This window comes from Pleurodeles waltl, chromosome 4_1 (genome assembly GCF_031143425.1).
Source record: "Pleurodeles waltl isolate 20211129_DDA chromosome 4_1, aPleWal1.hap1.20221129, whole genome shotgun sequence".
Taxonomy (NCBI): Eukaryota; Metazoa; Chordata; class Amphibia; order Caudata; family Salamandridae; genus Pleurodeles; species Pleurodeles waltl.
The window spans coordinates 841,085,672-841,111,202 of NC_090442.1; the positions used below are offsets into that span (position 1 = coordinate 841,085,672).

The window sequence follows — 25,531 nt, forward strand, 5'->3', positions numbered from 1 at the left end:
CTTCTGCTCTCCGGGGAGACCCCCAATATGAATATTAATCCTTATAGACCTTTATTCATGGCCTTCTTCTTTGAGGAGCAAGTTGCTATATTCTTCCAGGACCAGCACCTTGTTCCTGAGTAAGTGGATTTCTACTGAGCTTTTGTGTTCTGCATGTTTTACTGCTTGTTCCCAGCTCGGTAACATGTATTTGGATTTTGCCTAGATATTCTTTAAGGTCCACACTGGTTGTGCCTGTCTCTTCATTTATTTCTTGGAGGAAATGCTAAAGAAACTTCTGAGAGATGGCTGCTGAAGAACATTGTTCAGTGTCTTTCAGGGGAGGACCTTGTATCCTCCTGAGGCCCATCGTTTGTGTCCACTACATTTAACCAATAGAATTTCTTTGATAGAGTGGTCTTGGTGACCTCTGACAGTTTTTCTAGATTTGAAGACTTTCTAGGCTACCTCACACTAAGGACTCAGTGTGTCAGCCTGGATCAGGAAACCAGTTGGTCTGTTACCCATATGCAATCCACAGAGCAGTATCTGTGTAAGAAGTGTTTCAGATAACGATCAGTTCCATGATACTTGACAGAGACTGTTAATAAAACACCAAATCCTAATTCATAAATGAATAACACAGTGAAAAATCACTGGAAAACAGAATATATATTTTAAAATATTTATTGTGAATCTAAAAACTCTAATATAGTGCACATATGAATTGAAACTACAGTGATGATAAACATTAAGGCAGTGCAGGATTTATGAGGAGTATGAACAACACCAGCTACCTCAACATTATTGCTATGTATTCTACAGCACTAACACCCTCATGTATTACTTCCAAGCACTAAAGTAGTGTAAGTAAAAACCTATTCTGAGTTTGAGGTGGCTCACACTCACCTGTTCTCACAACTATAAGTTCTGTTTTTGGCTTAGAAAGGCAGCTGTATGTGCATGATAAGGACATCCAGCAAAGAAGCCCGCCAGCAAGTGAAGGCTGATTGCCTCCCAACAGCCATCAGTTAGGGATGGGTACGAGATTGTCTGTTTCCGCTGTGGCCTGGGGTGAAGGTCCTCTCTTCCCCCTTAGCACCCTATTCAGAGTTTTTATCAAACTATTCAGAAACTTGTTGGAGACTTTCCGTATAAACAATACAGTAATAAGTGGGGCAATTGCCTTTCAGCTATTTCGACTCTATAAGACAACAAAATATACACAATTATCAGCTTTCAATAAACTCTTGTGATTTCATAAGAATCCTAAAAAATAAAATGATCAACTTAAATGATTAAATAACACAAACATATTTATGTAAGATCGATTTTCGTAGTTGCATGAACAGTACAACATGAAAAGAATATATACTTGATTTAATCATCCATATTCACTTTTGATTAATCTGTTAGACCATGTAATTCAGAAAAGGGAAATTCAGGCCATAAAAGAGGAGAGAACGTAATGTGTACAGCACTTCTGGCATCCTGATGATGTTCTTACAGCTCAGTAGAGATATTCCACTTTCACTTTTTAGGGAGATTGTTTGTCTCTTTATTGCTTTCAGCCACCTAATTTGCCCTGTCTCCCATGTCTGGGAGCACAATCATCAGGTCATTATGGCGAGTCTCTTTCCCGTAATCCTGTCTGCAGCACCCCCTCTTTTTCTCTGCCCACTTTCAGTGAGGCCTATGCTTGAGCCCTCTCTTTTTTCTCCATGAGAAACCAGCTTGCGCCCTCCCCCAGGAATTGATCGCCACTACCACTCCCTGGTGCTGCAGTAGCTCTCCTTTAATTATGCAGCAGGCCTCTGGGCATAGCAAAGAGGGGAAGTGAACCCAGTACTGGGTCTCTGTCCCATAGGTCCTGACCTCATATTTGCTAGCCTTGCAACAGCCAGGCTCCTCCTTGAAAATGGGGGTTCGCCCAACTGCCTCTCCCCCATTTCCTTTGTTGACCAGTATGCACTCTGAGAATGTATAAGTGTGAGATGGAAAATAAGGGAAAGGGTGATGGACGTTTTATGGTGGCTTTTTGAAGATCGGTAAAGGTATTCAAGCAGTAGTACAATGCTTCTCAACATAGGTGTTTATTTTTTATTAAAGGAGTCCAAAATGCTAGATCTTTGTATTTTATGAAAACTGTTTAACTGCTACTTTGTTTTTTCTTCTTCCATAACTTTGGTTTGTTTTTAGTGTATAAAAGGTAGCCAAGATTTGAAGGGCGGCTGCAGGCATGGCCTGTGTAGGAAAGTGCCCTTGTTGGCATGGTTACCATCCTACTTTTTGCCTGACATTAATTCCAACATGACTGAGAGTGTGATAGGATCCTGCTAACTAGGCCCCATCACCAGTGTTCTTTCTCAAAAACGGTACCATTGTTCTCACAGTTGGCACACTCATGGCACCCAGTTAAGTCCCTTGTAAAAGGTACCCATGGTATCAAGGGCCCTGTGAACAGGGAAGGTCCTCAAGGGCTGTAGCATGTATTATGGCACCCTTGGGGGCCCCTCACCAAGCCCATGCACACTGCCACCGCAGCTTGTGTGTGCTGGTATGGAGAACAATGCAAAGTCAACATGGTATCCCTCTCAGGGTGCCATGCCCACAAATCACTGCCTGTGACATAGGTAAGTCACCCCTCTATCAGGCCTTACAACCCTGAGGCAGGGTGCACTATTCCACAAGTGCGCATAGATGCATGCGCAATATGCCCCTACAGTGTCTAAGTCCATTCTTAGACATTGTAAGTGCAGTGTAGCCATGTATAGTACATGGGATGGGAGTTTGTCATTACGAACTCCAGAGTTACGTGATGGCTTCACTGAAATCTGGGAAGTTTGATATCAAACCTCTCAGCACAGTAAACCCACACTGATGCCAGTGTTGGATTTATTGAGAAATGCACCCAAAGGGCATCTTAGAGATGCCCTCTGTATGTCAACCAAACTGCTAATGCAGGACTGACCAGTCTGTGCCAGCCTGCCACTTTCAGACGAGTTTATGACCACATGGGGTGAGAGCCTTTGTGCTCTCTGTGCCTCTACAGGAAGTGGAACACCTGGTGGTGAGCCTCAAAGCCTCATATCTCCTGTTACAGTGCCCATGGGCACTCCAACTAGTTGAGATGTCCGCCCCTTGGAAAAACCCCCACTTTTGGCAGCAAGTCCAGCAGGAAAATTAGGGAAAACAAGGAGGAGTGCCCACCTCAGCTGGGTCCACCCATAAGGTGACCAGAGCTGAGGTGACCCCCTCCTTACAAAATCCTCCATCTTGGTTTGCAGGACAGGGACCAATAGGGTCAGGTCTGTGTCCCCCTTCCCAAAGGGAGTGTACACAGGAAGGTGCAACCACCCTCCGGGAGAGTAGCCATTGGCTACTGCCCTCTGACCCCTGTATTGCCCCTAAATCCAGGATTTAAGGGCTCCCCTGAACCTAGCTCATCAGATTCCTGGCGACCTCAGAAGAAGAAAGAAGAAGGACTACTAACCTGACCCCCAGCAGAGAAGACTGAAGATGCAAACTGACTTGGCCCCAGCCCTACTGGCCTGTATCCAGCTTCTAAAGCCCTGCAAAAAGAAGGCGACTCATCCTGCAGGACCAGAGACCTCTTAAAAGCCTCAGGAGGACTACCAGCACCCCAGAGGAACAAGAACTCCTGTGGAAAGCAGCCCTGTCCAAGAAGAAACTCCATCCAAGGACTCCAAAACCTCTCTGGATCCGCGAGTCATGTCCAATCTGCACCCAACACACACGCCCGGAGTCCAGGTGGCCCAATCCACTGGAGATGGTCCCCAGGCGATTCTGACCAAGTGTCCACCCTGGGTTGACCTCTCATGTCCAACGCAATGTCGCCTGCAGCTTTAATCTGGAGCCCCCCCCCCCACTCAACTGCGACAGAACCGGACAAAGATACCTGCTGCCAAAAGGTACTCTGCACCCGCAGCCCCCTGGCCTTGGGGAATCTCATCTCCAGTGCAGCAACGTCCAGCAGGCGGCCATCCTCCTTGTCCAGCCCGTGGTTTTCCGGAACCAACCCCCTGGACCCAGCCTGCAGCATCTACGTGATGCAGGTTCCCCCTATAGAGAAGCATTGGGAGCCCAATGCTGTGTTTGCACCCTGCACCTGGCCGCCCCTGCACCACGGAGGAGTGTGTATGGTGCTGACCTGTGGTCTCTCCTACCCCATCCCAAAACCCCCCTTCCCCAACATGTTCCCATGTGCACTAAGAGTAGTGAATCATACTGTCAGGTGAGCTTGCTTTGTAATATTTCTTGCCGTGCCCAGCCTAACATTGTGGTAAGCACCAAAAATGCCAGGCGGCCTGATCTCCTGAGTTGTACCAAGATGTTTCACCAACTTAATTCCAGGGAATTCCCAGAAGTGCTCAGTGACTCCACCACAACCCTGAGTGCCACTTCCAAGTTTTGGTGCCACAAGCCCAAGAAGTCTCATAAGCCCACCAGCTCTGCAACAGGGACTTTAGCAAGGCTGGTACTGAGACACAAACAATTTATGGGCCTGAGACTTTGGCACCTGGTGTAAGTTGTTCTGTGAGGATACATACTGTTAAATGGTTGAACTTTCAAATTTCAAAAAGTGCATAAGAGAAGGAGAAGACTGTGTTCGGTTCCATTAGTAGTAGAAAGCCTCATGAAGGGTGGAATCTCAACCACCATCATGCTGGTTGAACAGGCCTGGTCATTCTTAGGGGAATCTTGTTTTAACTGTATGCCACAAGGTGCAAGGGACATCAGAGTCGACCCATCAGGATGCGTCTTTCTTATGAAAGGCTTCCATAAGCACCGTGCAGAACACCAGAATGCCTCTGCTTGAGCATGTGCTTTCTTAGTAATTTCCGATGCAATTTCTAGTAAAATTTCCCCTACTCTATCATGATTGGATGGCTTGTGCAAGTGTAGATCCTAATATTTATTCCTCTTTCTGAGCCCTAGCTCAAATTGTAACATGGCAGACTGCTCTTTACTAGCATATCTACAGAATGATTTTAAGAGTATGGTACATTTGTGTAATCTTAATGAACATTGTTTCAAAATGATTGACATACCTCACTGGCATTAATTTTGTATCTTTGGCAAGTTTGAAAAAGTACTCCCACTGTGATCAGATCACAATCAGTTATAGAGTGCACATCACCAGCATTGCACCTGTCTCTCTTATTATGCCCAGATGGTTTTTTAGCTTTCTTCTGCCAAAGATTTTTTTTACAAGACTACTGAAGAATGGTCTGTATGGCACTACAGTATAAATATCACCTACACATACATATCAAACCCAGATCACTCAAAGGACTCCAGTACTAGTGGCAATGCAGACGAGAAAGAGGGTTGTTATAAGACTCCCTGTCTTAGATTAAGGTTTTCTGTAAACTCGCACTGAACACATTGGTATGGAGGAACCAAAACTGTGTGAGCCCTGCCGTAGTTGCAAATGATGGTTCTAGTGTGATACTTCCTTCATGAGCCAGCCAGAGATCCACTACTCCTGTTTGAAAGGGCTTGCTGATGAAGACTCATAAGATATAGCTGACCTCCCCTGTCAGATCCTGTAATGCACAATATTATGTCCTTGAAGTGATATTTGTTTTGGTGATTCTACTGCCATTGAAAGCAGCAGCAGTTCCTCCAGCTTCCAATGGCACAAGCCCCACATCTAGGCTTGTTTGCTTTTCAGCTGATATCCAGCAAAATAAATAGTGACTCTTTAACTCAACCACCTGTACGCGTCTGGTTATGGCCTCCACAACCAAATGCATACTTTTAAAATTTGAAGACAACCCTGTTTAAATATTCAATAGATGTATACTAGACTAGGGGTACTGAAACCATTTCATACTGGTGGCATCTACAGTTAATAATTGCAATAGAAATGGGGTTTTCTCCTACATTTTTATTATCATGAAGAAAGTCTGCAGTGTACATCTTTACTGTAAACTAAATGGATATATATTAACCAGTCATATTAAATTTGTACCTTACAGATGTGGTCTGGACTCACAGTTCTACTTACAGACTTTCTCTATGTGAATACTGGCCTGTGAGTCTATGGAACTTATCTTTTCTACAATCTTAATGAACATTGTTTAAAAATGCCTGGGATACCTCACTTATGCTAACTATATGCTTAGCCAGTTTAACAAAGTGGTCTTTGTGATAAGGTCAAAAGTAGGTAATTAGAAAGGGTGCCCATTAGTTCCTAATCCATTCTGCACTTTGAAACACATATAGTCTAACTTATCTAAATGGATGAAGCTAAGACCTAAGCAAAATGGAGTATACACACTTGCCTTTTGTCAAAAAGAGGGAGTAAGAAGATAAGTAGGGTCACCTCACCTTTCCAAATGCACATGAAAGATCAAATATAGGTAGGACTGCCTGGTCACATAATGTATGAACTCTTCAAACGTCCTATCTCATCAGGAAATTGCCGAGTAGTTTTATTAGAACTTTCACTAACTTGGATTGCCTGTGGCATGCTTCATCATAGAGTTGTTGTGTAGAGTATTATTGTCTCTTTGTCTCTGTACAGGCTGTACATTGCCAAGCAAGGGAGCTCTTTGATCTATTTGTAAGGGATCCTAAAGCTTTTAAAATTGTCTAAGGCGTCCCTATCAACTATTTATCTAAGGGCACCTTGACACAGTTAAAAAAAGAAAAATGGGGATGTGTGATGAGAGGAGTTACTAACTCTAGCATCCCTTGGTCAACATGATTCAGCCACCTTAGTTCCCTGCTATTTTATGTGGCTTTTATCAAAACCTCATATGCATCCCTTGTTTCTCTTTTAGTATCAAAATGTTTTTACCTTTTTTTCTTTACTATGGCTCCCACCACTATTTTTGGTTCTCACTACTCACAGACATGCCACACATTCAGTCAGGCATACCTACATATACAAATCCAACCTAGTGTTGTCTCAGTAGGGTATCTTTGGATTTGAGAGAAATATATAATTCATGTAATTATAACTATTCATCTTTTGTTGTGTCACGTGGTGAACACTGCACATGAAGACCACCATAATTATTCATTCTTTAGTGACTATTGTGCAAAAACCTTTGCCCATTTTCATGAAAACTCCATTTGTGAAAGTATCTTTAATTTCAGTATAGTGCAATCAACACAAACCATGAGTCATTCAAAGTTATGGAAAACATCTTACTGATATAATCAGCTGTTGTTGCCTCTAAGTGGGTGGAAGCAGGTGAGCTATATTGTCTCACACTAGGTTGTATATATCACAAGAAGCAGTTGGTATTTTTTGTAATTCTCACGTTCAGATAAATATTATCCCCTAACTAGCATGACCTCATTACTTACTACTCCAAGCGTCTGCACTTGCAATTCAAACCTATTTTTGGCTTTCACACTTCGCATGTTGTTGCATGGTGTTCATCAAAGGCTATTTGTAGGCCAGCCTGTCCTCCCGATCCCCTTCCGACTTACTGGAGCACATCATCGCATATCACATGATGTGCATCACCTGTGCGCGATGAAGCATCCATTAAAAATCTGCATTGTTGTGTCCATTCCATGTCTTTATGCCTTATAAAACATACCCATCTTGTTTAAGGAGCGTGCCCTGACCTCAAAGAATGATATATTTCAGATGCAGTGCTGCCCTAGAGGCATTTTGTAATTAATTCAGAGTGTTATCAATTTCCTAAAATTCTTTGAGTGGAAAGGATTATTGTGTGCTTTTATCCTGTATAAGGTACCATATTATTAGCATATTATAAAGTAGGATGTTGACATGCAGCAGTATTTAAGACTAGGGTCCCATTTCTATTAGTTCTGCAGATTCTCCAACCCCTTTATTTGACCTCAGGATGTTAACTTTGTGAAGACCCCCCCACGGAATGTCATCATTTAAACCTTCCTAATTGGTTTTTAATTGATGAATCCAGTGTTGTTCCTTCTCAAACAAAATGCTTTCTGCATTTTTTTTTTTTACATGTGGCTCCAACTGTTCAGTTACTACCCACTTATGATCCTTTATGGTTTGGCCATCGGATATAAAATGGCTAGACATTTGTTGTGCCTTGGGCACATCTCAAAGTAATATGATCCTCACAGATACATGTTTTTATTTTCCGCATGGTCATACCCATATATCTTAGACCACAAGGGCATGTTATTGGATAAATCACATTTGCAGAATTGCAATTAGTTTGTCCCATTCATTTCCATGTTTTCTTTAGGCCTTGATCTGTGGTTTTTGTAGGGCTTGTGAGATGACAAACGCTACTTTGTCCACAGGGGAGTGGCCTACCACTCATGGTAAGTTCCATAAAGTTGGTGTCTGGTCCAATGTTGATTTCCTTGATTTTTCTCTTGTGTGTATTAGGCTAAACCCATAGGCAAATACCCAGTTTGTGAGATTTTGTTTCCCATTTCAGGGAGCCTATATTGAGTATGTGCCAGTTTTTATTAATTATATTCTTTCCTGATTCGAGGCTTGGTTGCATGTAGTCACACTGACCCATAGATGGTCCTGTTCAGTCCTTCATGTTGATTCCAGTAAGCCTTCTCTCTTCTGATTCCTTGCTCTTTTAAATGATCTCCCAAAAATCTTTTCAAGGTAGTCTCTGCCTGTCTCTTGAAGTCCTCTAGTTTACTGCAGTTCCTCCTGAGGCATAAAAATTGGCCATAGGGAAGACTTTCTTTCACTGGCTTATGATGGAAACTATCATATTTTAGCAGGTGGTTCTTGTCAGTAGGTTTATGGGTAACTGTCAGAAGATAGACTTGACTGGATGTGATTTTCACATCTGGAGACACAAGTTCTTCTCTACTTGTGTGTGAAGTTAAGACTGGCTTTGCGGTTGTTAAGCCACATAAAGAAAGGCATGGTTGAATCTGTATCACCCTTCCAGATTACAATGATAGCACCATGAAATGTGCTTCAGTTATCTGAACAGTACAAGAGAAGTTGGCGGTGGGGGTGGGATGGGGGCCATGAAACCCCAAACACATGAGGCTTTGCACCTGCTCTCTACAGAAGAGAATTGCTGCAGATCGGTAACAAGGATCTACTGAGCTCTCCCATCAGCAAATTAACGTAACCTATTGGACTTAAGAAATGAATGGGAGGCCTTCCTAAATAGGGATCTAAATGAAACTGAATGGAAAAGAATCCTTGAAGATGTCCAGAGGGTATCAAGAAACACAAGACTCAAGTACAGGCAATTTAATTATTTTCATAAAAGATATGACTCCAAAAAGATTAACAGGATACTTGGCATTAGCACACTAATTTGCCCGTCCCGAGGCAGGTTTCATGCATCGGGCCAGAATACCTCAACAGACAACTCTCCTTCTACACCCCGACCCTGGATCTCCGCTCCGCCGACCTCACAACCATCCCACGTGTCCACAGAACTACAACCGGCAGTAGATCATTCTTGCACCTCCCCGCCATAACGTGGAACACTCTACCCATCCACCTGCACCAGACCAAAGACTTCCTTACCTTCAGGAAACTTCTCAAGACCTGGCTGTTCGAACAGTAGCAGCACCTCCCCTCCCTTCCTCAGCACCTTGAGACTCCCCTGGGTGAGTAGTGCGCTTTACAAATTCCTGATTGATTGATTGAGTTTGGAGTACATAGGTCCTGGGATAAAGTAACTACACAAATCGTCCTTTGCCTCTGATAGAACAAAGTAGGCAACTAGTTCCTAGATCTGGCCATAGTGTTAGAACGTAGTCCTACATTGGAAGAAGTTGGATTTCCTCTGTACAAATAAATGGAAGATGGCAATAAACTACTGGCCTAGCATTACCCTTCCTTTGGGAGGAAATAAAGGGAGTGAGACGCAGACCAATAGCCCATCAATGGGATGAGGACAAGGCAGTGTTCAAGGTTCAGGAGGACCAGAAAGAGAAATTAAGCCTGTAGAACCTGGATGCTGTGGGGAGGTAGATGGGTGAAAAGGGATCTAGATGCTCGCACACATCAGAAGAGGTGCTACATCTAACAGCATTCTAAACTAAAAGCATAGGCAATAAAACACCGAATGAAATAGATAGAACCTAACAAATCAAGATTAGTAGAAGTTAAATGAAAAAACACATGACCTGTATATATTGTTGAACTTACAGTGTTTTGTCTGTTTTCAAAGTGATGCCTGTAATGTAATATCTAATGATGCAATATAACAGAATTCCATGTGTCTGCACAAAACAATGAATTGTTAATTTTCTATAAGAAAACCAACAAGCAGACTTTAAAATAAATTGAGGCTGGTTATTTTTGTTTTACTTTTTGAAATGTGTTCCTTTTGTGCAAGTTTATGTAATGATGAATTACTGCATCCAAAATTGTGAAAAGAAGCATTGCTAACATTTGTGTCATTTAATTTGTTTCTACAGCTGAGTCGTTTAAGTTCAAGTGTTTTCTTGAATATCCCAGAAGAAGTTAGAGAACACTTAAAGCTTCTTTTAAATGTAACCCCAGCAGTCAGACCAGATGCTGATCAGATGACAAAAGTAAGTGCAGATATAGTGTAATTGCTGATGGTCACCTGGAATAAATAGAATCCTCTATAGTGGCCCTCTAAAAACTGAATCAACTTAAGGCACTTTCTTTTAATGTGTGAGTTTATTTAGGTTTGAGAAAATATTATTTTTTCTTTCTTTTCTGCTGTTGTCTCCCACACAGATGACAATGAGGATCATGTTTAAAAACTGGGGTCCCTGGGTTGCAAATGAACTACCTCTTTTGAATGCTTAAATATTTTTCAATCATATCAATGGAGTGAGGGTTTAAGAGTATAGTACTGTATTTTTTTTAAACAGTGAGTATGATCTAAAGTACAATGTGGAATCCTCACATGATGATGCTTGAAGCAACAGCAAGTGTTCTTCCATTATATCCTCATGTTGAATTTATATTGTAAATATTTGTTTTTATATTGGTACTTTATCAATATATTGGTAATATCTTCTTATATTCTTTTTAGTTCTGCATGTTTTGCTGATTAAACATCGGTCATCCATGGGTGACCAGCCATAAAATATAAATAACTACTAATTATATTTCTTTAGTGTGTGTGTATATATATATATATATATATATATATAGAGAGAGAGAGAGAGAGAGAGAGAGAGAGAGAGAGAGAGAGAGAGAGAGAACGAACGAGAACGAACAGTACAGTACATATGTCGGGTTCAAAGGAGGATGAACAAGAGTACACCATTTTCCATTTTATGGGTCAAATTTGTGAACCATAGGATTACATTTGGTGCTAAGGTTCACTTTTGGTTTGCGGTGACTCCTTCAGCTTATGATCTTGGTTCTTGGACTTCACTGAATAAGCTACCGTAATTAGCAAAGTTTGGTTTTATGGGAGACTATTTGTCAATCTGGCATTGAGGAACAATAGTTGAGTGGCCATCCATTTAATTGCAAATGCAGATTTTTAGAGCTGTTGGTTAAGGAATGTTAGATGTGAAGACTCTCTTTAAAACCAGTAACAGTGCAAAAAGGTTGGATATATTCTTGAGAAGCAAACATTACTTTTAAAGACATATGTTTCAAAGGCTTGGTAACTATGGAGCAGACGTCTGATAAGAACCAAGGTTCTGGTAAGAGTTGAAGATCTGATAAGAACTAACACAATTCCTATACTCCTATTTGGGTTAATACTAGCTATCCTCTCAATCCGGGTTACACAGACGCTCTCTCCATCACACTTTACCATCTGATATGGACTTCACTTCCATATCCACACAACAGTTCTGCTTTGAGTTTATCTATCTGGTATCAGTGATTGTGCTAGTTATAGTTTCAAAACCTCTATCAACATCATCCCCTATACCTCTCACTTACTCAAGAATACAGCAGTGTGCCACAGCTAAAACTACAAATATATATATATCTATAGGAAAGTATCTGACACTTTCAAAAAATTAGATCTCTGTCATCTACACTCCCCCCCTAACTTACTACACCTACCATAAATCAGTATCTCTTTTTGCTACCACAGAATTTCTTCTGCTTCGATATGCCTTCTTCATAGGAGAACACTCCTTTGAGAGGTCTGATCTATCTATCTATCTATCTATCTATCTATCTATCTATCTATCTATCTATCTATCTATCTATCTATCTATCTATCTATCTATCTATCTATCTATCCATCGAAGGCTGGCCCTCTATGTAGTGTGCAAAGCTAGGCATACTCAGAAGGAGGTCCAGGCAACCATACGTTGGTTTACAGAGGTAAAAATTAGATCACCTAATGCTCTCATTTTTATGGTAGCTTGGTCGAGCATTTAGGCTAATCTTGGAGAAGTGCAAAGCATTTGTTGTACTCACAGTATCAATAAATGAGACCACACACTCAAAAGAATAACTCAAGACCAATTTACAAAAATACTTCAGATTTTTTAAAAAAAGTTCAAGAACAAGATCACCCAGATCAGGTTAGTACTTTTTAATTTATGAATTTTTAAAGTTTTAATAAAGTTAGTCTTTTTGTGCGTAATTGCGCACCATAGGAATCAATTGAGAAATATTTGGAAAATTCACAGTAAATCAGGCAATGCTTTTACCATTGTCTCCTTTTGCAGGTACGTTGAGATAGTTGTTGGGGACCCTGGACCAGCTGTAGAAGTTCAGGTGACTCCTGGTTCCGGCAGGAGAAGCTGAAGAAGGTCGATGGAGCTGGTGCCTGGCCTCCGTGGGGACCATTCGGAAAAGCACTGCACGAGTGGACTTAAAGGAAAGTTCAGTAGGTCCCCTGGGGAATTAAGGTCGCAGGGGGTGGGGGACACTTAGGGCACAGCTGGATCTTTGGTGCAGGGCACAGGGCTGCCGGGTGCAGAGCAAATCGGTTAGCCAGGAGCTGTGCACAAAGGTGCCCTTCGAAGCAGGAGGTAGGTCACTTTGAGGGTTGCTTGCAGGTCAGCAGGGTCACTATGGTGCGTGGTCCGGGTGGTTCCTGAAGTCCCTCGACTATGGCTTCTTCCTGGTCCTTTTTCGGTCCATTGTGGATGGTTCTTCTGGGTGCCCGATGTGAGGTGACCAGTACCTGGGGCTTATGCACAGTCTGGCCACTGGAAGGTGCAGTGCCACCAAACTTGGCACACTGCTAGGTTTTGTCCTTGCAGTCCGACAGGCGAAGTTTGGACCGGATGCAGCATCTGGTTCCTTCGTCGGCAGCCAGTCAGTGAAGTGGCCTTCACTGGGTCTTTGTTTCCTTGGGGTTGCAGAGTGATGCCTTCACTCTGGTGGGAGATCTTTGGTGAAGTTTGGAGAGTGGCGGTCCTCTGAGGGTTTGTAGAGTCTGTCTGATGCCCAAGCAACCCCACAGCGGTAATTGTTGAGTTTTGGTGGATGTTTTAAGGGCGGAACCCAGTAGTGGCCAATAGGCCATCTACCTTAGGGTGTCTACACCCACTGAGTGACCACTTCCTTTTAGCAGAGGTCACTTCCCTACAACCGATTGGCTATTTTCCATCCATGGAAGATCGAGGAAAATGAAATTGAGGGGTCACTTTGCATGCAGCACCCGAGGGGTGGTGCAAGCCAGGACTGACCACTCCTCCTACACTTTGTTTTCCTGCCGTTGCTCCTGCCAAAGGTGGGAGTTTGCAACTGGGGCAGCCAGCAGGCCTGGCAGTAGAGTTTCAAGGGCAGCATGTCCTTTGAAGCTCGCCAGCAGGGGAGTGCACACTCCTGAAGGAGTGTGTGTTAGCACCTATGCCCAGGAAAGGCTTTGTTCTGAAACCCAGAGAGCAAGATCTCTCTCCCAGGGATTCAGACTCTTGTCTGGTGGTGGCAGGCTGTTTGCGTCCGGCCAGCAACCATGCCAGGGTAGTTAGCTTTTTAAGGGGGCACATCTAAGGAGACCCCTGGGTACATTTTGGGATAAACCCAATGCTGGTATCAGATTGGATTTATCATTCTAAGTTGTTTTATACCAAACAACCCAGGGTTCAGAGTGGCCATAATGTATCTGTGAAACTCATATTGACCAGTGTCCAGGTCATGCATTTAAAATGGCTCCTCTGTTTACTCACTATGTCCCAGGTTTGGCAAGGACCCAGTGGGGGCATATTGCTCATGGAGCTATGCCCTTACATACAGTGTAGTGCACCCTACCTTGGGACTGGAATGCCTGCCGGGGGGGTTTCTTACCTATACTGCATGAAGTGTGGAGAGGACAGGGCACACAGGCAGTGTGCCATGTCGAGTTTGTCTTTTGCTTTTGCATGAGGACACTCTGCCTGCAATGGCAGTGCTGGGTGCAGCTGAATGCATGGCCCTAGATGGTGGCACAATTAGTGCTGCTGCCCTCAGGGGCCTACCCTTAGTACCCCGTGCCCTGGTTACCTAAGTACCATTTACTAGGGACTTATAGTGGCAACTAAAGGTGTCTCCAATTGTGCCAATGCTATACAACGATTTTGGGGAATGAGATCAGGTCCAGGGAACCTTGTTAGCAGTGGCCCTGGGCACTAACAACTTTGAGGCTACATCATTTACCAGACAAAAAGTGGGGAGCTAACCATGTCAAAAGAGGCCTTTTCTCACACTATCTGTCTAACTATCTGTCTGACACACACTCATACACCGCTCTTAGTCCTCCTCCCCTCAATTCCTACAGTTACATTCCTCACCTTACTTGATGTGTCTGCCTTGCACTGCCCAGCATTCCTGCCTTTTTTAGGCTGGATCATACTGCTGTGTTATTCCCTTCTGGTTGCACATACCACTATGCTTCATCTATTTGAAAAATGTACTCTTCATGCTTTAATTCTCCAGTATTGAATCATTTCGGGTTGTTGATGTGAAAGTTAAACTGTAATTTTATAATAACAATACGAGGCACTACCTGCCTGAAAGGCCTTATAACATTGCAATACATTTGCATCTTTTGAGCACACTGCCTCATTGGAAAACTCAAGTTAATGAGATCGGAGTGTGCTAAGCCTCACCCCTCGTAGTGGACATCTCACCTTCGATTTTGAGCACAACTGTGGACTTTTTTATGTAATAACACATAATGTAGATGGACCTCTTCTCGGGGAGGGGTTCGTGGTGAATCTGTGAAAGATGCCTATACTGGAGAACTACAATTACAGGTGAGTAACTTTTTGTTCAATGGCATGTGTGGCTGTAGATACACATGGTGTACATAAGCTTTTCATCTAGTGTTGGGTTTGGAGTGGTGCGACTGGTTTTTCTTCGAAGAAGCTTTTTGAGCCACGGGATCGAGTGACTCCTCCTCTCAGTAATGCTGTGCATGGGCATCGAATCCTTTGTTAGATTGTTTCTCTCCGTTGTTGGGTTTGGACGCGTGTTCCTCTCGCTCCGAGGTCTCGGCTCAGTACAGTCTAAACAGTCTTCTCTGTCTCTCTTTTCGCATTGGTATTGTCTTGGTCTCGTTTTCTTTCTAACAATCGTTCTTTGGTTCCAACTCTCAACCTGAAGTCTACTCTCTGCCCTTCGGGAAATCCGCAGCCCTCTTCGGGCTTATACTCTCCATGTGCCATCCAACTATGTAGACCTGATGGAATGGACTCCATTTTGCTTTTGTCCTCAAATGCCTTTCCAAATTTCCACACACTGATCACCACCAGCTGTGGAAGTTGTGTCTTTCCCCTGACCAGAATGAGCAAACCTGCAATGCGTGTCGATCATTTCAGTCAAAGAAAACACTCAGAGACAGAAGAGCTTGTTGGATGGAAATGGCGTCTTGGACTCCAGATGACACACCAGACATCTTCAGTGACGAGTACCCACAAGAAGAGCCAGAGCAGGAACAGGCATTCTCCTTCAAAGACTCCAACTCGGATGTGCAGTCCAACAGCGAAAGCCAACCTTTGCAGTTGGCGCAGACGTGAGTAAAAAGACACCTTCATCCCGAAGAAGTCTCCATCCAAAGAGGTCGTGGTCCGCCACTGCCTTTCAGCCATGGTCGGAGCCAAGAAACAGTTTTGGATGCCTTGCCCTCCGGCTCGGCACCAAAAAAGCCAAAGTAAAATCTTCGGCATTGACTTCAGGTGATGGTAGCTCCACCTCGGCGCCGACCTGACTGAGTGCACACGGTGCTTCGGTACTGACTATTTCGGGACTGATGAACGATCTTTGATCACCTGTTTCAGTGCCAAAACTATCTCGCACGACAAAGTCTTTGGAACCGAAAATTTTGAAAAATACTTTAGTGGATTCTGGGCAGTCTTCGACAATCCCTTCCACGGTGGAGCCAATTTTAAAAGTAATGGACGCTCGACAGTGCCGACTTCACATTCAGGAGGGAACATAATAACATCACCCCAGTCACTTTTAAGAGTAAATTGACCTTTCAAGCGGCACTTGATTCCTCTCGGCCTCCAAAGAAGCCCATCAAGGAAAAGGCTCCATCTCTTACACAGCCTTTTCCTCCATCCTCTCCACCTCCTTCTTCAGCTCCTTCTCCTCCACCAACTTCTCCCCCTCCTATGTGGTTTACACCACCAAATTCACTCCCAAGTGGGTCTTAGGAGACACATTAGATGACCCAGAGCCATACGACCCATATGATCCGGATCCTATTACACCCAGTGATCCAGATCTTTACAAAGCTAGACTATCACTCCCCGAGGATTCCACCTCATATCAACAAGTCATAGCTAGGGCAGCAGCTTTCCATTACGTGCCCATGTATACTGATCCTATTGAGGAAGAGTTCCTATTGCACCCAGGCTTGCTCCGGCATGCTAATGAAATCTTTAAAAACCCAGTGAGAGCATGCATTATTACACCTAGAGTAGATAAAAAATACAAAGCTGCACACACGGATCCTTTATTCATAAAGGCTCAGATTCCTCCAGACTCCGTTGTTGCATCAACTGCTTGCAAAAGGGCCAATAGTCAATCTACCGGAGAGACACCCTCTCCTGAGAAGGAAAGTAAAAATCTAGATGCAACAGATAAAAGGGTTGCAGCTCAAGCAGCCCAATCACTGGCGTATTGCTAACACACAGGCGTTGCTCTACGTGACGATAGGGCGCATTGGGATGCCATGGAAGAGTTCTTTTAATATGACCCCGAGGAGCATTGTAAGAGCGGTTCTGAAATTATGACTGAAGGGCAAATTATCTCTAATAATTCTATTCGATGTGTGCCGGATGCTGCTGATACAGCAGCATGCAGTGTTAATTCCAGCATTGTTTTAAGGAGACATGCAGGGCTCAGGTGTTCCGGCTTTACAGTGGAAGTACAACAGGCAGTCTTGAACACCCCCTTCGATAAAGAGCACCTCTTTGGCCCACAAGTTGACACCACACTTGAAAAGTTCAACAAAGATAATCATACTACCAAAGGTATGGTGGCACTCCAAGCCAACACACACCAAGGTACTTTTCGTCTCCCGGGGTTCACAAGAGGATTTTGGTCATCCTTTACAGTCCAGTCCTTCACACAAACAAAGGCCAGCTCTCAATCATATTCCAGAGCTATTGTAAAGGTTCCTATAGAAGACACAATAGCAAAGGCAGAGGAAAACCATCTGCTTCTAGAGGTTCCTCATCATCTACCAAACAATGACTACCTTCACCTACCACCACCACAAACCACTCCTGTAGGGGGCAGTCTTTAACATTTTTACCCACAGCGGTCTCGAATTACCACCGACAGATGGTTTCTTTCAATTATCCAAGATAGTTATTATTTAGAGCTCATTTCCACTCTGCCAAACATACCTCCTCGTACTCACAAGCTTTCCCAAGAATATCTCCCTCTCCTCAAAGAGAAAGTACAATCCCTTCTTCTCAAAGGGGCCATAGAGCTAGTTCCATTAACACTAAAAGTACAGGAGTATACTCCCTATGTTTTCTAATATCCCCAAAAGACTGGTCTCTCAGACCAATCCTAGATCTCATTCCCTTAAACCACATCTTCAAGATGTCATTCCCCTTCTCCAACAAGGCAACTTTATGACAGCCTTAGATATAAAAGACGCCTATTTTCACATTCCTATCCATCCAGCAGACCGCATATACCTCAGATTTGTGGTTGCAGGAAAACATTACCAATTCAAAGTATTCACTAAATGGCTCGCAGTAGTTGCCGCACACCTCAGAAGACAACACGTTCATGTTTTCCCTTACTTGGACGATTGGCTTATCAAAGCCCATACCTTCCAACAATGTCAACATCACACTCAACTCACAGTCAGACTCCTACACACTCTAGACTCACAATCAGTTACCTCAAACCCCATCTTCAACCCCTTCAGATACAACCTTAACTAGGCACGGTTCTCAAAACACAATTAGGGCTAGCTTTTCCCAGCTTAGCCCATGTTCAAGCCTTTCAAACATTGATTGCTCTGTTAACACAAAACCATTCATACATAGTGAGGACTTTTATGCGCCTGCCAGGGATGATAGCATCCTGCATTGCCATCGTACCTCATGCCAGACTTCACATGTGTCATCTGCAACAGTAACTATCTCTTCAATGGTCTCAGGCACATGGTCAACTGGAAGTTTTACTGTTGTTGGATCGCCAAGCTCATCGCTCTCTGCAGTGGTGGAACACCACCAACCATATGAAAGGATGGAGCTTTTTGGACACTTTGCCTCATATCACTCTCACTACAGACGCATCACATATTGGTTGGGAAGCTCATCTCCACAGCCTCACAATCCAAGGCTTATGGAACACCACTTAACAGTCCTTACACATCAGTCACATAGAACTGCAAGCAATCTTCCTAGCAATGAAGGCGTTTCTTCCACACTTGCAATGCAAAGTGGTGCTCGTGCATACAGACAACATGACTGCCATGTACTATCTTCAAAAACGGGGGGGGGAGGCACAATCTTCTCAACTATCCCACCTTGCACAAACAATATGGAAATGGGCAATTCATCACCACATTCACGTAGTGACACAATGTCTGTCCCTGGGAGATAACCAGTTTGCAGACCTGCTCAGCAACAAGTCCAGGATTGGGAACTTCACCTGCAAGTCCTTCAACAGCACTTCCTAAAGTGGGGAACACCTCAAATAGACCTATTCGCCACACCTCAAAACAGAAAATGCCAAAACTTTGCATCCAGGTACCCTCACCCTCAGTCCAAAGGCAATGCTCTATGGATGAGTTGGTCAGGGATATTTGCATGCCCTTTTACCCCTCTCCCACTCATTCCTTTTCTAGTTTGAAAATTAAGACAATCTTCCCTTCCCATGATCCTGGTAGTTCCTACATGGATACGTCAACCATGGTTCCCAACACTGTTAGATCCCTCAGTAGTTCCCCACCAGAGGCTCCCCAGTAGGCCGGATGTTCTAAGACAAAATCAAGGGCAAGTAAGACACCCAGACCCCAAGTTGCTCAACCTAGCGATGTGGCTCCTGAAGTCATAGAATTTGGGTATTTACATCTACTAAAAGCATGTATGGATATTCTTAAAGAAGCACATAAACGCACAACTAGACAATGTTACTTGGCAAAGTGGACACGTCTTGTTTGTTATTGTGAGCTAAAAAACATTGACCCACTTAAGCCAACAGTTCAAGAGATTGTCTGTTATTTACTGCATTTACAACATGTTAATCTTGCTTACACATCCATTCATCTTCATTTAGCAGTCAGAGCTGCATATCTTCTAAACAGACAGCATACTTCTTTGTTTAGAGTTCTGGCTATTAAAGCATTTATGGAAGAACTTGAGTCATTCCACCAAGGGTTCCTCCAGCACCATCCTGGAATCTTAACATTGTTCTCACAAGGCTTTTGGGTCCCTCTTTTGACCCACTTCAAGCGTGTTCCTTACAGTTCTTTTAATCTAAGATAGCTTTTTTAGTAGCTATCACTTCCCTTAGACGTGTGAGTGAGCTCCAGGCCTTTCCCTTGGAAGAACCTTTCTTCCAAATTCACAGGGACAAAGTAGTACTTCGAACTAATCCAAAATTCCATCCAAAGGTTGTTTCACAATTTCATATCAATCAGTCAATAGAATTAGCTAACAAGAAGACCAGTTGCAGCAAGCTCATAGACAACGCACCAATCCCTATGAGTACCTAATAATTTACAAAAATAGGTATACACATACTAGTTTTTAATCTCCGTGGGAGTGCAACTCCACCAAGGCTCCTGCTGCAAAGAAAGCCTCAAAGGCTAAACTAGCCCTACTAATAAAAACCCAGAGAGGCAGTGCACCGCCACACAAGTACACACGTTGTGTAAGGTGAAAAGAGAGTCCAGTACTCCAATGGTGCTGATGAAAGATACTTCTTTTTAATGATTCTTTGCAAGTCCAAATGCTTTGTGTTCTCACAGTTCCGTGAATAAAGCAAGTAATACAATGGATGGACAGCCAACGCGTTTCGCCCACAAAAGGGGCTTCTTCAAGGCTGTAATATAATGTTCGATGGCATGTGTAGCTGCAGATACACATTCTGTGCATTATCCTGCCATCTAGTGTTGGGCTCGGAGTGTTACAAGTTGTTTTTCCTCAAAGAAGTCTTTTCGAGTCACAAGATCGAGGGACTCCTCCCCTTTCGGCTCCATTGCGCATGGGCGTCGACTCCATCTTAGATTGTTTTCTTTCCGCCATCGGGTTCGGACGTGTTCCTCTTCGCTCTGTGTTTCGGTTCAGAAGGTTAGTTAAATATCGGAAAATTCGACGGTATTGTTTGCACTCGGTATCGGGTTAGTAATAGCACATCGGCACCGAAGAAAAGAACAGCTCCGGTAGCCCTTCGGGGCTTCCATTCCCCGGCGGGGCCTGGTCGGGCCGACCGCGTGCGTCTTCAAGGCTCATGGAACGGACCCCATTCCGCTTCTGCCCCGAATGCCACGCTAAGTATCCTTATACAGACCAGCATTTGGTCTGTAATTTGTGTTTGTCCCCCGAACACAAAGAGTATACCTGCGAGGCCTGTCGGGCATTTCGGTCGAAGAAGACGCCACAGGACCGGAGAGCTCGAAGGCTTCAAATGGCATCGACGCCGGCAGGACACCCCGACGTCGAAGAAGAGGAGACTTTCTCCATTCCTGATTCAGACTCGGCCGAGAGTGAGCAGCCAGCGAGGCAACAAACAGTGAGTAAAACTGCCCCGGCCAAAACTCAAACTAAAATAATGAAAGCCCAGGGGACGCCAACGCCGACAGGCCATGGCTTAACCCGTAAACACGGTGACCAAGCATCGGCACCGAAAAAGGGCTCACACCAGCCGAAGACATCCGACTCCGGTCGAGATACCGGCCCAGAGTATACTCGGCACTGAGATACTGGCTCCGACCAAACTCAGCACTGAGATATCGGCACCCCGAAACCGAAAAAGGTGACTTCGGAGCCGAAAAAGACTGTTGAAAAGGTTTTGGTGCCGAAACATCCAGCCTCGGAGCCGAAACAGAGCGCCTATACTGAAGAACAAGGCCTTTCATCACAACTACAAGGCCACAAATTCGGACAAGAACTAGAGATGGGAGAGCCAGACTATACACAAAGAAGGCTCCATATACAGAAGGACACAGGGAAAATAAGAACTCTTCCCCCAATTAAAATGAAACGGAAACTCGCTTTCCAGGAAACTGAAAAACAGCCAAGAGCAAAAGTGGCTAAAGAAAAAACTCCACCACATTTTTCTCCACAGCCATCGCCACAGCACTCACCGCAACTGTCCCCAATTGCAACACCCCCAATGAGGCAATCACCAACGCACACAGGGATGAGCCAAGATGACCCAGATGCATGGGATCTATATGATGCATCAGTATCTGAAAATAGTTGCAGATTGCTACCCGGCAAGACCATCACCACCAGAAGACAGTACTGCTTACATGCAGGTGGTGTCCAGAGCAGCTACTTTTCACAATGTAGCACTGCATTCTGAACCTATAGAGGATGACTTCTTATTCAATACCCTGTCATCAACACATAGCCAATACCAGAGTCTGCCTATGTTACCAGGCATGTTAAAACACGCGAAACAGGTGTTTCAAGACCCAGTCAAAGGCAGAGCCATCAAACCTAGGGTGGAGAAGAAGTACAAACCTCCCCCTACGGACCATGTGTACATCACGCAACAACTAACACCTGACTCGGTGGTAGTAGGGGCAGCCCGGAAAAGGGCAAACTCACAGACTTCTCGGGATGCACCACCACCCGACAAAGAAAGTCGAAAGTTTGATGCAGCAGTTTAATGGGTTGCAGCACAAGCAGCCAATCAGTGGCGCATTGCCAATTCTCAGGCTGTATTGGCAAGATATGACCGGGCTCATTGGGACGAAATGCAACATTTCATTGAACATCTTCCCAAAGAGTTTCAGAAGCGTGCACAACAAGTGGTGGAGGAGGGCCAAAGTATCTCCAACAACCAGATAAGATCGGCTATGGATGCAGCGGACACAGCCGCCAGAACAGTAAACACAGGGTCACCATTCGGAGACACGCATGGCTACGCACCTCCGGATTTAAGCCAGAGATCCAGCAGGCTGTGCTTAATATGCCTTTTAATGGACAACAGTTGTTTGGGCCGTAGGTGGATATAGCTATAGAAAAGCTAAAGAAAGACACAGACACGGCCAAAGCCATGGGCGCGCTCTACTCCCCACAGAGCAGAGGCACCTTTTAGGAAGTCACACTTTAGAGGGGGGTTTCGAGCCCAAAGCACAGAACCTTCAACCTCACAGGCCAGACCCACATACCAGGGCCAATACCAAAGAGGAGGCTTTCGGGGACAATATAGGGGTGGACAGTTCCCTAAAACAAGAGGGAAATTCCAAAGCCCAAAAACCCCACAAACTAAACAGTGACTCCAATGTCACAAATCCTCAACACATAACACCAGTGGGGGGGAGACTCACAGATTATTACAAAAATTGGGGAGACATAACTATGGACTCGTGGGTACTAGCCATTACCCAACATGGTTATTGCATAGAATTCCTACAATTTCCATCAAATGTGCCTCCGAAAGCACACAACATGTCCAAACAGCACTTGGCTCTATTACAACTAGAAGTCCAAGCGTTGTTACAAAAAGAGGCAATAGAACTAGTACCCAACCATCAGAAAGGAACAGGTGTTTACTCCCTATATTTTCTAATACCAAAAAAGGACAAAACACTGAGACCCATCTTAGATCTCAGAACACTAAATCTTTACATCAAATCAGATCACTTTCACATGGTGACACTTCAAGACGTGATTCCCTTGCTCAAACAACAAGACTACATGTCAACATTAGACCTCAAGGATGCTTACTTCCATATACTCATACATCCTTCCCACAGGAAATACTTAAGGTTTGGAATCCAAGGAGTACATTACCAATTCAAAGTGTTACCATTCGGGATAACAACAGCACCAAGGGTATTTACAAAATGCCTTGCAGTAGTAGCTGCACATATCAGAAGACAGCACATACACGTATTCCCGTACCTAGACGATTGGTTAATAAAAACAAGCACTCAGAAACAGTGTCTTCAACACACAAAATACGTCATAGAAACCCTTCTCAAGCTAGGGTTCTCAATAAACTACCTAAAATCACACTTACAACCGTGTCAAATACAACAATACTTAGGAGCAACAATCAACACAGAAAAAGGGATTGCCACTCCAAGTCCACAAAGGGTACAAGCATTCCAAAACGTAATACAAAACATGCACCCAAACCAACAGTATCAAGTAAGGTTGGTGATGAAACTTCTAGGCATGATGTCTTCATGCATAGCCATTGTCCCAAACGCAAGATTACACATGCGGCCCTTACAACAGTGCCTAGCTACACAATGGATACAAGCACAGGGTCAACTTCAAGATCTAGTGTTGATAGACCGCCAAAAACACTCCTCGCTTCAGTGGTGGAATCCTATAAATTTAAACCAAGGGCGGCCTTTCCAGGACCCAGTGCCTCAATACGTGATCACAACAGATGCGTCCATGGTATGGTGGGGAGCACACCTCAACCAGCACAGCATCCAGGGACAATGGGACACTCAACAAAGACAGATTCATATAAATCAACTAGAACTACTAGCAGTGTTTCTAGCATTGAAAGCATTTCAATCGTTAATAGCCCACAAACACATTCTTGTCAAAACAGACAACATGACAACAATGTATTACCTAAACAAACAGGGAGGGACACACTCATCACAGCTGTGTCTCTTAGCACAGAAGATTTGGCATTGGGCGATTCACAATCACATTCGCCTAATAGCACAGTACATCCCAGGAATACAAAACCAGTTGGCCGACAATCTCAGTCGAGATCACCAACAGACCCACGAATGGGAAATTCATCCCCAGATACTGCAAACTTACTTTCAAAACTGGGGAACACCACAAATAGACCTATTCGCAACAAAAGCAAACGCAAAATGCCAAAACTTCGCATCCAGGTACCCACACCCTCAATCCAAGGGCAATGCGTTATGGACGAGTTGGTCAGGGATATTTGCTTACGCTTTTCCCCCTCTCCCACTCCTTCCGTATCTAGTAAACAAATTGAGTCAAAACAAACTCAGACTAATACTAGTAGCACCAACTTGGGCTCGCCAACCATGGTACACAGCACTACTAGACCTGTCAGTAGTGCCTCATATCAAACTACCAAACAGACCATATCTGTTAACTCAACACAAACAACAGATCAGACACCCGAATCCAGCATCGCTCAATCTAGCAATCTGGCTCCTGAAGTCTTAGAATTCGGACATCTAGACCTTACACAAGAATGTATGGAGGTCATTAAACAAGTTAGGAAACCTACTACAAGACATTGCTACGCAAATAAATGGAAAAGATTTTTTTATTACTGTCATAATAATCAAATTCAACCACTACATGCGTCCACAAAAAACATTGTAAGCTACTTATTACACTTACAAAAATCTAAGCTAGCTTTTTCATCCATTAAAATACATCTCACAGCAATTTCTGCCTATCTGCAAATTACACATTCAACATCACTCTTTAGAATCCCAGTCATAAAAGCATTTATGGAGGGTCTAAAAAGAATCATTCCCCCAAGGACACCACCAGTTCCTTCATGGAATCTCAATATTGTATTAACACGACTCATGGGTCCACCGTTTGAACCCATGCACTCTTGTGAGATGCAATACTTAACATGGAAAGTAGCCTTCCTAATAGCTATCACATCTCTTAGAAGAGTAAGTGAAATATAAGCATTTACCATACAAGGACCTTTTATACAAATACACAAACATAAAGTGGTTCTACGCACAAATCCCAAATTTTTACCAAAAGTTATATCACCCTTCCACCTAAATCAAAGTGTGGAACTCCCAGTATTTTTTCCACAACCAGACTCTGTAGCTGAAAGGGCATTACATACATTAGACATCAAAAGAGCACTAATGTATTACATCGATAGAACCAAACAATTTCGCAAAACAAAACAATTGTTTGTAGCATTTCAAAAACCTCGTGCAGGAAATCCATTATCCAAACAAGGCATTGCCAGATGGATAGTTAAGTGTATTCAAACCTGCTATGTAAAAGCAAAGAGAGACCTGCCTATTACACCAAAGGCACACTCCACTAGAAAGAA

The 25,531-nt window shown here is 43.7% G+C and overlaps 1 protein-coding gene across 2 annotated transcripts in view; it reads left to right on the plus strand.

Moving 5' to 3' along the window:
- SCYL2 (SCY1 like pseudokinase 2) overlaps positions 1–25,531 on the plus strand; it is a 349,357-nt gene that overhangs the window by 98,679 nt on the left and 225,147 nt on the right. For both annotated transcript variants that reach the window (XM_069229600.1, XM_069229599.1), the window contains one exon: positions 10,375–10,491. In XM_069229600.1, the coding sequence (XP_069085701.1) occupies positions 10,375–10,491 (117 nt within the window). The remainder of the gene's footprint in view (positions 1–10,374; positions 10,492–25,531) is intronic.